At 36.5% G+C, this 16,913-nt stretch overlaps 1 protein-coding gene across 2 annotated transcripts in view; it reads right to left on the bottom strand.

Moving 5' to 3' along the window:
- The window catches only part of CALU (calumenin), a 27,090-nt gene continuing 10,177 nt past the window's right edge, over window positions 1-16,913 (bottom strand). Inside the window, exons 3-7 of one of the 2 annotated variants that reach the window (XM_010975636.3) lie at window positions 13,477-13,670; window positions 9,758-9,924; window positions 9,030-9,090; window positions 3,742-3,941; window positions 1-2,529 (exon numbers count right to left, since the gene is read on the bottom strand). In XM_010975636.3, coding sequence (XP_010973938.1) covers window positions 2,425-2,529; window positions 3,742-3,941; window positions 9,030-9,090; window positions 9,758-9,924; window positions 13,477-13,670 — 727 coding nt within the window. In that variant the 3' untranslated portion in view covers window positions 1-2,424. Of the gene's footprint in view, window positions 2,530-3,741; window positions 3,942-9,029; window positions 9,091-9,757; window positions 9,925-13,476; window positions 13,671-13,742; window positions 13,937-16,913 lie in introns of both variants that reach the window. The other variant, XM_010975635.3, reaches the window with a different exon arrangement.

The following is a 16,913-nucleotide window of genomic DNA, read 5'->3' on the forward strand; positions in this document are numbered from 1 at the left end:
TGAATGTAAACAGTTTTATTTAGAAACAGATAAGGTACCTGTTTGCATTATAGAATATAAAACTGGGTTTACACTCTATAAAAAATAACCAGTATTCAAATTCAAGAGAGCTAGCATTCACAGAACACACAGTGTGGGTGTGTAGCTACTGTTCACCAGCCTCAGGCTTGATTTTAACCAAAAAAAAAAAAAAAAAAAATTGTCCAGGGGGATCATTAGAGATTAGAGTACAATGCTTACTGATGAGCACCCAGCATCCAGAAGTTGCTGTCTTAGCAGATGAAGGTTTGCTTTCTAAGTGCATGACTTTAAAATAAGGCCTGGGTTCTCTGTACCTAGTGAGCTGCGAGGCTCTCTTGCCACACAATTCATGATGTGCCCTCTCCAAGCCAGGGTTGGTGGCATTATTAATTATCTCTGGTCTCCTGTGTTTTCATTTTTTTGTTAGTGGAAGTATTGGGGATTGAACCCAGGACCTTGTGCATGCTAAGCACATGCCCTACCACTAAGCTATACCCTCCCCACTCTGGTCTTCTTAACAATAAAAGTGGGAAATCTGGAAGGCAGAGAATTTCTATTCCCTTGTATCAGGGTTAAAAGAGTGTATCCACTCTCAAGAGCTCGATGCAAAGGCTGGGGTGAAGTTACACGATATCTGGCTTTTTACCAGGCCAAGCAGCCCACCTCAACATGATTCTGGAAGACCAAAGGATACACCTAGGTTCAGATTATAATAATCACCCAGCACCACCTGAATGAATTATCCAGAAAGATATATGAAATAATAAAGGTTAGATATATATATATATATATTTATCTTAGTAACCTGAGGGCTAAAAATTTAGAATATAACAATTCTTCTCAAAAGAGGTCCATCTGTATGAAAGGGACCAAAAAAGTCAGTTTCCCGTTACGTAAAATACAGGTAAAGTGAGTTGGGTACAGAAGATGGTTTCTTCAGCTCGTTCTATGTCCCTCTCTTTGATAAGGACTGGCAATCTGTTGATCCATGATAAACTTTTTTTTGGCAGTGGGGAGGAGAGATGGGGACATAGGGAGTGATGGGTCAAAGGCAGGAGGGTGAGCAATGGTCCTCAAACCAAAGAGCCCTTTCATCTTTGAGTCTTAGCTCAAGCTCTCTAGCTGACACAGAAACAGGCCTGGTAGTAAGTGGTTAGCATTCTGAGGTATGAGGATCCCTGGTAAATTCAGCAGCATGTGGTTTTTGAAAACCAGCCCACAAGATAAGAACACTGCAACCAAGCCTCTAACTAATACTGCTATTTAACCACCGTTCAAAAGAGAAAGGGAAGAAAAAAAATCCCCACTACACCGGGAGGTTCTAAGCTTTCATTTAAGGTGGTCCAAATAATCTTCTCTTTATTTTATCTTAGGGTTTCTTAAGAGAATCCTCATCCAGTGATCATTTCTCTAGTTAAAGGCACTTTCAATGACATGATTGGAAAGGAGTACATTTTAACTGTAGTGAAAGCAAGATCAATTCCTTGGAACACCTGGGGAAATAGGAGCTGAATGGGGCACTTACAGTGATTGAATAGGCAAGACAGTCTTGAGCACTCCAACAGATGCTCACCCAGAAAAAAGTGTGTGCCCTGACAACACTTGTATTTTTCCTTTAGTTTTCCAGCTGTTTCTATGTATAGCTCTGTAAAGAGATCATGCTCACTACTTGATTGATTTTCAAGACACTGGCCCCACTCTTCCCACCACAGCTGTGCTTGACAAAATTAGCAAACAGCTAGTCCTGCAGGAAAGGGGGAAAAATAAAAAAGAAAGAATGAAATCAAATTGAGTCAAGCTTTCTTACAGCACAGGGCTCTGTCCTTGCCCAGGTACCACCAGGATCAGCTGCTGGACCTTGAGCAACTGAACGGAGTATGTGGCCCATACTATTTATGAAATATACTTTTCAAACGACAAGTTCAAGTGTTCTCTCTCTAAATATATATCGTGGGGAACAATTCTTCCCTTTTCTTTCTTCTGAACATTTCTTATTGATCTCAGGCTTAAAAATTAAGTCAGAATTATAAAAATCATATGATAAGGGTTGAGAAAGAGTGAAGGGCTAATGTTTGCCTACAAAGTGTGAGTTGAGGATCTTGATCCTTCATATCATACTCCCAACCAGAGAACAAATACAAAAATAAACACACATGTTATACATAATACAAAGTGTAAATCTACAAACACAAGTGTACTAATTAGAGTTGTTCCTCAGAAGCACGGTTTCCCTCCGGTCCCTCAGAGAGGAGGAGGAATGGGGACGGGATCATTTTTGTTACAGCTTTTCATGTCTTAAAAAGTTTGTAATAACAGTCTCAGTAGCGCAAACAATTTCATGTGAAACCAGAAGCTGTAAAAATAAATTACTTTCAAAGAAACGTGGGTTCCTCTGTCTGTAGCTCAGAACTCATCATGCCGTACTAAGGCCTCACCAAAATCTGTGGCCTGGCTGCCCACAAATAAATCATACTTATCAACAATCTCCTCCTTGGTAAGCTTGCCATCCTGAAATTAGAGAGAATATTGAATTGAGGCAAAATATATTTCAAATTTAGAAACACTGCTATAGTATAGTAGGGGTTAGTGAAGATTTAAGACTCAAATTCCCACTAAATCAAATGTGAACTCAATCCTCACTGCCCTCTGCCCCACCCTCCTGCCACACACACAAAGAGGAAAGAAAATAGCAATTAATACATTTTTCTTATCAAGAAATTTAAAAGTGGAAGGATGGCAATGATATAGTTCAGTAACTCAATGCTAGGGATACGGGTTTGTTTCCTGAGGAGAAAACTCCCTTTCGAGCAAAATATGGGTCCTCCCCTAGATATGGGTAAATAAGAGTCAAGGAGAGCCTGGTAAAATACTTCAAAGTGACTCAAGTCATTGTCTAAGAGGACAATGATATCTGCTAATATCAAGCACAGTCCTCACCCCCACTATGCCCTAGCCACCAATCAGATTCCAGACACAATCCGAAACAAAGGCTCAGACACTTATTTCAAGGATTATCTAGGCCAGATTCCCAAGGGATGACTACCTGTGTTTCCCTTTCTCACATTACCCCAGGACACAGCACCTGGCTACTGAAGTGACTGAGCAAGAACTCAAAACAGATTGACCCTTAAAAAGGTTCAATGATAAGAAACTGCATGAAAACCAAAGATTAACCTAAATAAAATGGACAGCATTCAAATCTCTGAAAAAAGTGACAGGGCTCAGTGATAACACCATTCTTAATGAACCGAATGCCTCAACTGATCAAGGGTAATTTTAACAGGCTTCAGAGAACCCATTACAAAGGACTTAATTTTAAAAAGCATATTTGATTTAAGAAGAAAATAATCAGCTTTGAGTAGCAAAATGAGCCTGTAATAGATAAAGAACAAAGGACATAACAACAACAAAAAAGCAAAGAAAATTTCTTGGGGTTCCAGAGATAGCAGACAATGCATGCTAGGCACAGGCTATGTCCAGAGGCTCTTTTCTGAGGCCTAAATCCATCCAATGCTGTGGACACTGGGCAAAGGGATTTCTAAAATGAGATCAGCAAGCTAGTGCTGTCCTTTAAGTGTTCAATCTCCAACTTTAGATCCACAACAGATTAAGACTAATTAAGACCTTAAATGCTCTATGTACCTCAACAGAAATTTTTTAGGCAATCTCCTAGAAAAAGACTTTGATCGCTGTAGGTTGTTTGGCTCTGGCCAGACTTACCTTATTTTGGTCTGATTCATAGACTAGGTGCCTGGCTTCTGCCTCTGCATGATCATAGTCTGAGGGGAGGATCCAGTCTTTGGTCTCTTCCTTATCCATCTTCCCATCACGGTTCTTATCTCGAAACTCAACAAATTGTTCTCTCTCTGTCTTTACCCATTCTGGCTCATCAGCATTTCCATCATGGCTGTACATGTCACCTGTGTGAACAGACATACATACAAAAATGGGTTTGTCTTTTCCCAAAGACCGCCCAGGCAAATCTGGCCTGACCCTTCTTCCTCATTCATCTGTTTGGAACCTAATAGCAGTTAAAAGGGTACTTTACGTAAGAGAGACCTTAAGAAGCAAGGTCTGTTCCTGAGGCTTAATAATTATTGATTTTGCAACAAGAATATTTCTAGTTGTTGGTCTTGAGTGATATGAGAGCAAAGAGAATCCTTTAAAAAATGCAGAAACAGAGGGAGATGACTAGCATCAAGAAAGGTAAAGACTAGCTTTCATAAGACGGCTGTTTCCTACATTCCATTTCACTGCAAGGCAGCTAATTAACCTGACCACTGGTTTTAGAAAGGTGCTGTTTTAAAACCTCAAGAAAACTTGAGGGGTGTTGTAAGTCAAAATGTGTACCAGCCGATTACTGTATATATTCTAGAATATATCTCTTAAAATGACGGGCATTTTCTTATAGAACCATAATGCCATTATCACATTTTATAAAATCAACGTTTTGATACTAATATCCTGTCCAAATCTGAATTTCGTAATTATCTTTTAAAGTCTGTTTTTTCAAATCACCTGTATGAATAAATGGCAGGTAAGAAATTGCTATGGTATTTAAATTTTATTAGATTTATTTAAAAGTCAATGTTTACAACTAACAGAGATTACTCTTTACAACTATGTAAACTTCTATTTAAAAAATTTTTAAACTTTTTTATTGATTTATAATCATTTTACAATGTTGTGTCCAATTCCAGTGTAGAGCACAATTTTTCAGTTATACATGAACATATATATATTCATTGTCACATTTTTTTCTCTGTGAGCTACCATAAGATCTTTTATATATTTCCCTGTGCTATACAGTATAATCTTGTTTATCTATTCTACAATTTTGAAATCCCAGTCTATCTCTTCCCACCCCCAGCCCCCTTGGCAATCACAAGTTTATATTCTATGTCTGTGAGTCTATTTCTGTTTTGTATTTATGCTTTGTTTGTTTGTTTTTTTTAAGATTCCACATATGAGTGATCTCATATGGTATTTTTCTTTCTCTTTCTGGCTTACTTCACTTAGAATGACATTCTCCAGGAGCATCCACGTTGCTGCAAATGTATTTAAATATTTTAGATGTCAGCGTTAAAATGTGTAAGGTAATACTGTTTGTCAAAATTCTTTTAGGAATTTTGCAAGTGAAAGTCTGAAGACTCCTAAAGACTCCTAAATAATACTATACTGAAATAAGTTTACATGCATTTTATGTAAGGTATGGGAACACACCTAATATAAGACTACAATAGTTATGTACTTGTGATAAAGGTAATTTGTATGTTGGGACCCACGAAATGCAGGCTGCCCCTGTGTCCTGGCCGGTGCCACAAATGTAAACCTAAATCAGCCTGCACTTAGAGAAAACACCTCACTGCCAAAGGAACTGAACATACACACACAGATCACAATCCTCCAGCTCAGCTTTAGTCAGCTGACTTTACTCCAGAAAAGAAGAACTGCTATCCTTATAAAGGAAATCCCTGACCTCCTAGCCAATCATGCCCTGCATTTGAGTTGCTTATCTAATGCTCTATAAGACCTTGCCCAAAATCCCTCAGGAAAAGTGCTCTACTGCTTGTGAGGTACTTTACTCCCCCAGTCCCTGGATTGATTTCCCCCGAATAAAGGACATCAAACTTTCATTTTCCTGAACTTGAGAATTAAGAGTAGAACTACTCCTTCTGTTTTAAACACAAATTAGCAGTTTTCAGAGCAGGACTTGCCAACTTTTTCCCCCATGCTACAGCCCATTCAGAAGACACAGTATTTGTAGGATCCAGAGGACCAGCACCTTGCCTAGCTGTCCTGTCCTGGAGAGCTTTCACAGTATGTAGATTGGGAAGTTCTGAATTAGAAAAGGAATAAAAGTTTTAAAAGACATACTTTTAATAGAAACTACAATATACAACATAATATAAGTGCATCTTAAAGCTGAAGAGTAAAGAACAATACTATTTAATTCTCCATTTAAAAAAATTCGATCTATATTATATTAAGGAATTATTTTTTGAGATTATATTAAAAAAATTTAGAGCTACGTATGTACCTTAAGAGATTAAAAACCAAATGTTTACAGAGGAAATGAGATGATGATTGTGATTTACTTCAAAATAATAAAGTAGGTAAGAAGTGGACGTGGATTTGAAAGGACTGGCCATGAGTTGATGGCTGTTGGGGATGGGCGCAAGTACAAGGGGATTTATTACACTATTCTATTTAATTGTGTGTATGCTTGCAATGCTCTCTAATACACTTAAAGGGTTCAACAGTATAATTCTGGAGACATATTAATGTTAAATGTAAAAGAGACAAAGACCATTTGTTTCTTTTTGCTCTCTCTCAACAGGGTAGAAACTAGCACACCCCTAGAAACTGGAAAATACCATTTGGGAGACTTTTAGCTTTACGAAGCCCAGCACCCCAGATGTCAACACACACACAGTTGATAGTTTTAGTAGCTTTAAGATACCATTCCTCCCTTGGATCTGTATGATGGAGAGGGAGACAGAAATGTCTCCTTATTTGGCCTCAATGCTTGATAAATAATGGTACTTAACAGTTATAAAACATAATTCCTCCCCTCAGGAAGTTCAACTGAGTTCCTCACAGTTTTAGCAATGGTGACAATATGGCAAAAAAACAAGAATTAAAAGATAAAATATTTAAAAATAGAAAAAGTCAATTTTGAAATGAGCTCAGTAAATGCACCCAGGCATTTATTTCCACTGTGCTGATGAACTCCACTAAAAAAAAATCATTTTGGAAAAAAATTCTATCTTCCATTGCTTACCCCTCTTTCTCTAAAACTCAAAGTACATCATTGCGTCTTAGAAGAAAAGAGTAATCAAGGAATAATTCAACTGAAATAACTCTAGAAAATAAATAGCAGACAAAATCTAAGTAAAGGAGTGACTTGTTCAATACACTGAAGTGACATACAGGGATAGAGGTCAGGCTCAGGTCTTCCTTTTACACTTAAACATTTCAGGTAAAGATCAGAGGTCTAAAAACAGTTTTATGAAACACAAAACCGGTGATGCACCAAAATTAAGTTACTATAAGTAAAAATAAGAATGTGAAATATAAAATTATCTAGTATTTTTCATTCCAAAATGGAATGACATTTCTAACAGAGACATTTGTAGTATCTTGCAACTCTTCTCCTTTACTTATGTTAATTTTCATCACATTAATTATGAAATAATTTGCTCAAATATTTGGTAAGAGAGGGAGCTTTTAAAGCAACGGGAAAAAAAATCTTAAAATTATTTTGAGGATAATAAAAATAGCTTTACTTGGGAGAAATCAGCCTTGGGAGAAATTAGGTGTAGCATCTCAAATAAACAGACAACTAAAAGGAAAAATGGCAGAAAGGAGCAATTTAAAAAAAAAAAGGAAACTAGTGAGAGAACCTGGACAGAAAATACGAACAGAATACAGTGAAAAGGAAAGACTATAAAAGGAATCAGCAACTCTGGATTGCTTATTCACCTAACTGTCTCTTTTATTCTATTCCCTAGTTTCCTAACATCAGTCAAGGTTCCCTGCAACTCTTTTTCTTTAAATGTTCATTACTTTAATTTTTAAAGGACATTGTGCTGTACACCAGAGATCGTCACACTGTAACTGACTATACTTCAACTAAAAAATAAAAATAAAACAAAGTAAGAAATAAAAACGTACACAGGAGAAGCCATGTTTTACACAGGAATACACACATTAACAAAGCATTTCCTAGTTTTCCAAAACTCTATTATATCAGTCTGAAATTTATAAATGAAACATAACAGAACCTTTTAAGTTAAAATAAAGTTCCGGAAACTACTGGATATGCTAGACTTTTCTCAAGATCAAATGAGCAGAGAATGTGAATATGGTTTGTGTTAAATAAGGCTTAATGTTAGCTTTATTGCTTATAGTCTGTAAGATGCAACTTTGTTGTGCCTTTGCAAACAGGATACATTTCTTAAAAAACTGATCAAAACTTTCTATACATACATATGCAACACTATTGTTACATAATTATAGAAATACTATAGAACCGAAGAGCACAGGGTAAACAAAAGAAATACAATCCTGAGACATCTGAACAAGATGATCTGATGAATCCTTTTAGTGTGAGTTTAGAAAACATGAAGTGGGGGGAAAACACATGCACACTGCAGCAAAATACATCATGAGCAAAATACATTAAATACCTGTTCTTCTGTTAGATACAGTTAGGGGTAAATGGTGAATTTCAGACACACACACACTCACTCAAGCTCCGGTTTTCTTGTCCTGCTTCCCTCCCATCCCCAATACATTCACTTCCACCCCTTTCCAAAAGATCAGGCACTAAGTCCTAGTGAGCCTCACATCTGCCTTGCTAGAGAACATTTAAGTGACTGCTAAAATAAGAGTGCTGGTCCTCAACCATAACATGAAACAAAGCATGTGCTATAAGCCAATTCCAGCTGCTTCTGCCTCTGGAAGTAAATAAAGCATATGCTCACAAGAGTTTAAAACTGTAGAGGAATCCCTGCAACTCTTTACTGTCAATTCCACGGGGCATCTGGGATGTACTCTATCAGTGCCGTCCACTATAGGAACCACTAACTACATGTGGCTATTGAGGACTTGAAATGTGGCTGTTCTAAATTAAGATGTGTTATAGTATAAAATATACTTTTGAAGATCTGTATGGGAAAAAAAAACCTTCAACAATGTATATTGATAACGTGTTGAAATTATAGTATTTTGGAATATTAAGTTAAATAAAACACACTATTAAAATAAATTTCATCTGTTTCTTTTTATTCTTTTTGATGTGGCTATTAGAAAAGTTAAAATTACATATGTGACTCACATTTACATTTTGATTGGCCAGTGCTGCTACAGATACTTTATCATGACCCACTGTTCCTCATGCTGGTCTGACTTAACCATGTGCTAAGAGTTGGCCCATGGGGATAATTTGTTTCTATTGGTGAACATATAGTCTCAGATTGTTCTAAGAAAAACACTAGACTTACCAATATACTCTTCTAGATCAATCAAACCATCAGCATTCTTATCTATATCCTCCATTGTTTCCTAGACAGAAGAGAATACTTAAGAGTTAGTATCTGGATTACTTAAGTTTAGGCAATTATTTCTCATTCATTAAAACATACACACATATACGTGTATATGTATATGTGTGTGGGTATGGTTAAACAATAAGAAATTGCTGTTTTTCTAGCTGAAAGAATGATAAAATATCATTTTTGTAAGCTTCAACTTAAAATAACTATTAGACTTCCTGAAGGAACACTGGCATTGCTTAATAATGAACTACCCCATCAAGCCCATGATGATCTGGTAGCCTTTGTCATACTCAAGTTATACTAACAGGAGATATGACCAGTGAATACGTCTACAGCCACAGTTTATGTTTTATCAGTTAACTGCCTTCTGTGAGAATTCTTTAGTATCACTGTTATTACTCAGTGTCTGGTATTTTAAAAAATAGGATTTTCCCTCATGCTTACAATATGCAGCGACCAATGAAATGGTAAAATACATTAACTGATGGTAAGTATTGTCATTCTAAACAGAAAGCACCATCAAGATCACAGAAAAACAGGGTGACAAGCTTGGACTCAATCTGGCCAGCACTTGTATAGCAAGTCACTCTTCTCAATAGAGGAAAAGCTAAAGAGGAAAGAGCAAAAGCAACAAAAAGAGAAAGTTTCCAATGAGAATTCTTGCTCTCATCCACCTGTACTACTATATCCTTCATGTATTCATACTCCTCAGGGTGCAGGAAAGCTGTGAATTCCTCCTTTGTGGCAATGAGGTCTCCATCCTTGTCTGCCATTTTAAACCTCCGCTCATCTCTAACCATCATCTGTTTATAGTTAAATCCATCATCAGGGTCTGGATCATCTAGAAAACAAAAATTTAGATCAAATCTTAAAAAACTTCAGAAAACATGAAAATGTATGGGGAATCAATTTCCAAGAAAGATAAACCAAGTACTGAAGAATTAATTTTGATCATACAGGTGAAACTGCAGCAGTATAAAGACATTCAGTTTTGGTAATTAAAGACCTCAGTCAGGCTTGAGTCAAATATAAATGCTTGACATTGAACATGAAATCCTGGCTCCTGGACTATGTAACCCATTACGTAATGCTTCACTGTTACTGGCATTAGGGCTACTAGAGGGCTTGAGTCTTCTAGTTGTATCTGAGCAGAAGTGCCTGGGTTTGAATCCTAACTGCCTGGGTTTGAATCCTAACTCTACCACTTCTTAGCCACGGGACTTTGGGCAAGTAATTTATCTGTGCTTCAATTTACTCATCTGTAAAATGGAGATGATAACAGTGCTGGCTTCACAGGACTGTTATGAGATTAAATAAGCAAATAAATCGAAGTTAAGTGTCTAGAACAGTGCCTGGCATAGAGTTGACTTTTAATAAATGTTAGCTATTGCTATGTTTATTAAACTTTAGGCTCTCATTAAGAAGCCAGATATCAAAGGCCTTCTGTCTTATTATATAGGCCATTTGGATTCAAGCATCCTTTGAAAGTCACACACTAGTTTTTTCAGCCAACTCAGAAATATACCATGAGTTACAAGTACTGTTCACTACCCTCCTTTCATTTTTGTAAAATTCTAGAAAATGCAATTAAGTCTAGAGTTACAGAAAACAGATCAGTGGTTGCCTAGGGACAGGGGATGGGGAAGGTAAGGATTATAAAGAAACACAAGGAAACTTTTTGGGGTGATGGAAATGTTCATTTATCTGAATTATAGTAATAGGTTCATTGAGTATACACATATGTCAAAACTCATCAACTGTGCATTTAAAATATGTGCAGTGTATTGTACTGTCAATTATAGTTCAATAAAGCTGTTACAAAAAATAAATATTAGACTACAACCAAATTGAACTTGGGCCTATCCATCTGTTAGGATGTTGAACTACACAAGCAGTATTTATTTAGTCTCTATATAAGAGTCTAGAAAAATGACATTTAAACTGAAAAAATGTGGAGTTAATGGCAGAAAAGGGAAAACAAAACAAAACTTTTCAAGCTGAGTTGCTGTGTGGACCAAATAAGATAACATGTGAAGATATTTTGAAAAGTAAAAGAGATCACATTAAAGGTAAGAAATGATTGTTCCTGTAATATACTGATCAAATAAAAAAAGATACAGCACTAGTTTCATAAAAAAGACCCACAGGGCCTCTTAACAATAACATTACACTGTTGACTTTTGATACTGTAGTTCAATCTTTCCATACTTCAAGCACAGTTTTAAAAAAAAACCCAACAATAAACTACTGCTCTATTTTGAGAGCTGAGCAGCTTGAAGCTTCATTCTTTGATGAGTGTCAAAATTCAGTACGACAACTTACTGAATCATGGGGCTTTAGGGACCCTATATTATATACTCAAAGCCATTAATAGGTTGGAGATAGAGAATTTAAGGAAAATACCACCTTTCTCAGATACTAAGTCATTTCTTCTAAACAAATAAGGCTTCAGTACCAACTATGTAACATAAATAAGAAAGATAACAGAAGACAACTTACATATTAAGGCTGGATTCTTAGCTAAGAGCCCTTCTCTCCTCCTTAGGCAAAACATGGTGACTAAAATCACGTAGCCTGATAACATACACATATGTAAGGATGAGAAAGGAAGATGCAAAAACTTTTAACGACTAAACTCAGATGTCTATCATCACTACTCGGAGTGTCGTTATCTATCCTAAGCACCAGTTTACTAGGCTAGTCAGCCTACACGCAGCTACAGGTAAGCACTTGATCTAGTGTTGGTATAGGCAGGGTGGATCTTAGTATCTCTTATTTCACTTGTGGCAGAGAAAGGGTTAATTTTTTTTGTGGAAAGCAGATACATTATTTATAAGCTAAGATGATTTATACCTGAACTCAAAATTGAATCAAGAACACATTCTCACAAAAAACTACACATCACTTTTGTAAGGCACCTCACTACCCCGAGCACTGTCCACCCACAGGCCTCCAGGGAAAGATGCCTTATAAAGACATTGCTTCTCCAGCCAGTGCTTCAGCTTATGCAGTCTCAGTCAGTAGAAATACCCGTTACATTGAATCATTTGCTCTATGAGGCAACAAAGCTCTCAACAGATTTTTTATACACATAATCATACAAAGAGTTTAAGATTCATTCCAGACAACAAGTGAGTGCCTAGGTCTGAGCTGAGATTTATTAACATACCATCCTGTTGAGATCACCAATAGCTTACCCTTTGCTTTCTATTTATAATTAATTCCAAATAAATCAGGACGGTGTTGTGTCTCAGTAAGAGAGCAAGAAGCACGAACGCCTCTCCATCTGTACTGACTTTTTAATACACATGTTCCTAATTGAGTGAAGGATATGTTTGGTTCTTGGCTAAGTGTCAAGCATGGAGAGAGACTGCCACTTCAGTCTTAGGAATGAGAACAAGCCCGCTACAGAAATAAAAGTCTGTTCACCAGAAATGCATGCAGTCCTGTAATTAACACGGACAGCTGGCTATCCAGTGGGGGAAAGACCATTATACCCTTACTGCCTGTTAGTAATGGAGTGATGGAGTAATGCAGTGATAGAGAATGCCTGTTTTAACAAAGAAATTTACCTAATTTCCAGAATAAAAATGCAAGAAGAAACATTTGTACATTCTTGCCTCAAGTTGTAACCATATACAATAAAGGAATCTCACGAACAAAAACACCCTAAGTCATCAACTCAGTAAGATCGCCACCTAGCATTCAACAGTAGGCAAGTGTAATAGTAAAAGACAATTATTAACAGGTGGCCAAGCATACAAGCTACCAAATCAAGCTACCAAGAAAGCAATCAAAGTCACATTTATTTGCCTTGAAGCATTTGCAAAGCAGGCTGATAAATTCATGTGCCAGAGAAAACAAATGGGAAATAGTCAATTCTAAACCTCAGTAAGCAGACATAGTAAAATAGTTAAATTCCATCAAGGAAAGCTATTATACTTGATCTTTATTTCATTAAGGAAAGACAGAATTTCCCTCCTATTCTTACCAGTTACAAAGGAATCTAATTTGGTCTGAATTTCAGTTCCAACAATTTAATGTGACCATGTCAAGAGACACCTCAAAGCCTCTTGCTTTTCATTGTTGGAACAATGCAGCCTTTTAAAAACAAGATCTACTCAAAAAATGATCTGAGGGATGACAGAAGGGAAAAACAGGGAAACATATCTGAAATGCTATAGATGTAAAAGATGCCAGATCTCAGAAAACCAAAATTCAACAAATTTCAAAAAATACACAATATACAAATTTAAAATGAATAAAGTGAAGGAAAATCAGCTCAGCATCAAACTAAGATAAGCATAATTCCTTTTTTCCCTTCACTGCGTGACCCATTTGTTTCTTTGACTCAAGACCATGGTCTCTGCCAGGCTGACATCTTGCCCCTTACCCAGGTAAGTGCCATAAGTCACGTTTCTGTACTCATCCCAGGAGATTAAGCCGTCTTGATTCAAATCAAACTCCTGCCATTGGTTTTCAACATTGTCATATATGTATTTCTTCTGGGCGTGCTTAATCCAGGATTTCAGCTCCCCCTCCGTCACAAACCCATCTTTATCCGCGTCTATTTTATCTACAATCATTCTACAAGACAAAACAGTTACGTTTCAAGGTGCCAGCTCCACAGACTTTTTCCCCCAGATAGTAGGGACCTACCTAAAACGTAGCCGTAGGTGGCATTTTTATACTCCTCCCAGGAAACGAGGCCGTCCTCATTGAGGTCATGCCCCTTCCACTGTCGCTCTACATCCTCGTAAATCCAGCGCTTTTGGGCAAATTTAATCCAGTCTTTGAGCTCATCCACAGTCACAAACCCGTCCTTGTCGCCATCTATTTTACTTACAATCTTTCTGTAGAAAATGCAGAGAAATCCAGCAAGAGGTTAAAAGGACACAAGGCTCTGGACTTAGCCAGCTGTGTGCTGTGGCCACAGGTGTTGCTCAGGGCTAAAGCATGGAAATAAAAATTGTCTCCAAAACAAAACTGCCAGACAGGCAACTAAAAATTTTCTCTTAAGTGCCTGTTACTGGTCTGTAACAAGCCATCCGGAAAGGGCAAGCACAGTCCATGGGTGGTGTACCTGGACTATCCCTTTAGTGGTAGGTTTCAGCCGATGGTCAGAATTTAGGAGTGAATATCCATTCCTACCTGGGTTCTCTACTCTTAGTATCAAACAACATGCAAATCTTCATATATATATATAGTTTTATTGCTTTCAGAAGAATCTGAATATCTGGGTAAGTAATCACAACCACTGACTTAAAATTCAAAAATTTAAACCAGACTTTAAAAAATTCAGCTGCGTTTAAAAAAAAAACAAAAAAAACAAAACATTTTAGTTAAAAATATATCAAAAATAGTTTTGGGATCATTTATACCTAATGCCAGGATTATTATTTTTTTAAAACCCCAAAACAGGTATACAAAGACAGAAGCATGTTTATTTTTTAAAAAATGGCTAGCAGTTTATTATATACTATGTTGAACTAGATTTTTACATATAACCACAAAAACAGAGAGCTCTGAAGAAGTAATGTGGTAAGAATGTATACACCTGATAATGAGAATGTTAATAAGCTGAGAGGGTTAGGGTGCAGATGATAAAGCAAAACTACAAAGCTAAAGAGTCAATATACTTCGCCCTTCATGAGTTCCTTTCTTCTAGATCTGTCATCATAATGACAGACATTTAAGGATTTGTTTAAAGATTTCAAAACTTGTGTATGAGATGAAAACTCCTGTTTAAAGATGCAATCACCTACTTAATAGAAGCTCAGATAGCCTATGAAGTTACAAGAATTTTGAATCAAAACTTCCAATGGAATTGAAATGTTGGCCAACTCCTATGCCCTATATTTGTAGGACTGAAAAAGACTGTCATTTGGTAGCAAATAATGTCGTTTCCCAGTTTGTGTTCATCTCATGAATAAAACACTGGAAAGTGACTAGAATCACAGAATATGAGCAACACTGAAAATTTCATCTTGATATTGATATGGTGTTAGCCATGACTATCCTATATCCTATAATTAACAAGCATTTTCCTTCAGAGAATGTGTAATCTTATAGCTTTTGCTCTAAAATGTTAAAAGGTAAAGAAGTAAAAAGTCACTTCTTAAATATTCTATCTACATAGACATGGGACAAAAAATTTTTTACAACTTCAACCCTGTTGAATTTTAATAATATTAATAAATTGAGTTTTAACAGTCCAAAAACTCCTACATTATCTCTTTTGGGATCCAGCTTGTGTCCAAAAAGCATTGGTTACCAAGAGTGCCACTGTACCATTAAGAAAAAAAGGGCAAGGTATCAGAACCTCTCTCATCCCCAAAAGAAGATTTTAAACTATTATAAATATCCTAATGAGAAGGATCACTCAGATTAAAAAAAAAAAAAAAAAGGCATATGACTGTTCAAGATGGGCTTTTCCAAAAGAAGCTGGCTGAATGCCATTCTATTTATTCCAGCAGAAATATCCCAAAAAGTTTAATTCAGAGGTTAGCAAATTTTCTTCTGAAAAAGGACAGATAAGAAATATTTTTGACTTTGTGGGCCACATATGGTCTGTTACATATTTTAAAAACAACAACCAAACACACACACACACACCCATTTAAAAATAAAAAAGCCATCCTTATCTTGCTGGCCATTCAGCCTCAGGCAGTTGTGAAAATACAAAGGAAGTGGACATGTCCTATTTTAGGCATGAAGCTCTAAACTCCGATCTTTAAAAGCCTGTATAAATTTATGAAGCTACGGGTGTTGTATTTCTGTGACACTGGAGAATCCTACAGACGCAGTCATGATGCCACTAAATAAGCATTTACTCCAGGACAGATACAATGCCCTTAGTGGACCTAATGTTATTTCTAAGAGGTAACATATACTTCTACATTTCAAAAGGCAAAAAGCAAACCCTTTGATTTTTTTAAGAACGTGGGACAATAAATGGGCTCCAGGAGGGTTCAAAATATTCCAGAAATTTTCAGCATGCAAAATTTTACATATATTCCTGTATATGCACTTTCCGCTAGCTTTCATTAGACTGCCAAAGGGGCTGGGCCTATGACCCAAAAAGGATGACGAACTGTTCTAGTTCATTTCTATTGCAAATAGATCAAGGGTGAGAACTTCTTTATATTAAGGACTGCCATCTCAAAATAAATAAATCATCATTTGAAGGACACATAAGTGAAAATTAAGTATATTTAGACTTCTTGGGGATGGCTTGAGCATATACACGTAAGAAAAAATGTTCTACTTGTCAACACTCTTCATAAGAAAAAAGGAACTAAAAACTGGATATTAAAATGGTTTTTAAATGCTTCCTGTAGTCTTTTAGCTGTTATTACTAAAGATCTAAAAATAGTAGTGAATTCCTGCAACTAGAGCTGTAAACAATTGTCTTAATCTATCTCCTAACAATTACTGGCCTCCTAGATCAGTGGAAAAGAGGGGGAATCTGCTATTCCCAGCTTCTGGTGTAGTCACCTACCAAACAACGTTTAGAAATGCCATAATGAATAAGTTAAAAGAAAAAAAATGTTCACCTGGAATTCTTGCTTTCAACATTATATCACCTTATAAACTGTGGATATTTACCATTATCCCCCAAATTTGGGAGAAGCAAATAGTATTTGGTTCATTCATACAGTCCATGAAAAACATGATTTTAACCATCTTATTCTAATCAAATATGGAGCCTGCTCATGTGTTGAACTTCTGATGTTTATTGATGACAAAAAGGAACATTTTCTCTCTACTGAAGACTGTTAGCAGAGCTATTCCAGCACCTGCACAGAGCAAGAACACCCTGACTGACAG

The sequence above is a fragment of the Camelus dromedarius genome, chromosome 7 (genome assembly GCF_036321535.1).
Source record: "Camelus dromedarius isolate mCamDro1 chromosome 7, mCamDro1.pat, whole genome shotgun sequence".
Taxonomy (NCBI): Eukaryota; Metazoa; Chordata; class Mammalia; order Artiodactyla; family Camelidae; genus Camelus; species Camelus dromedarius.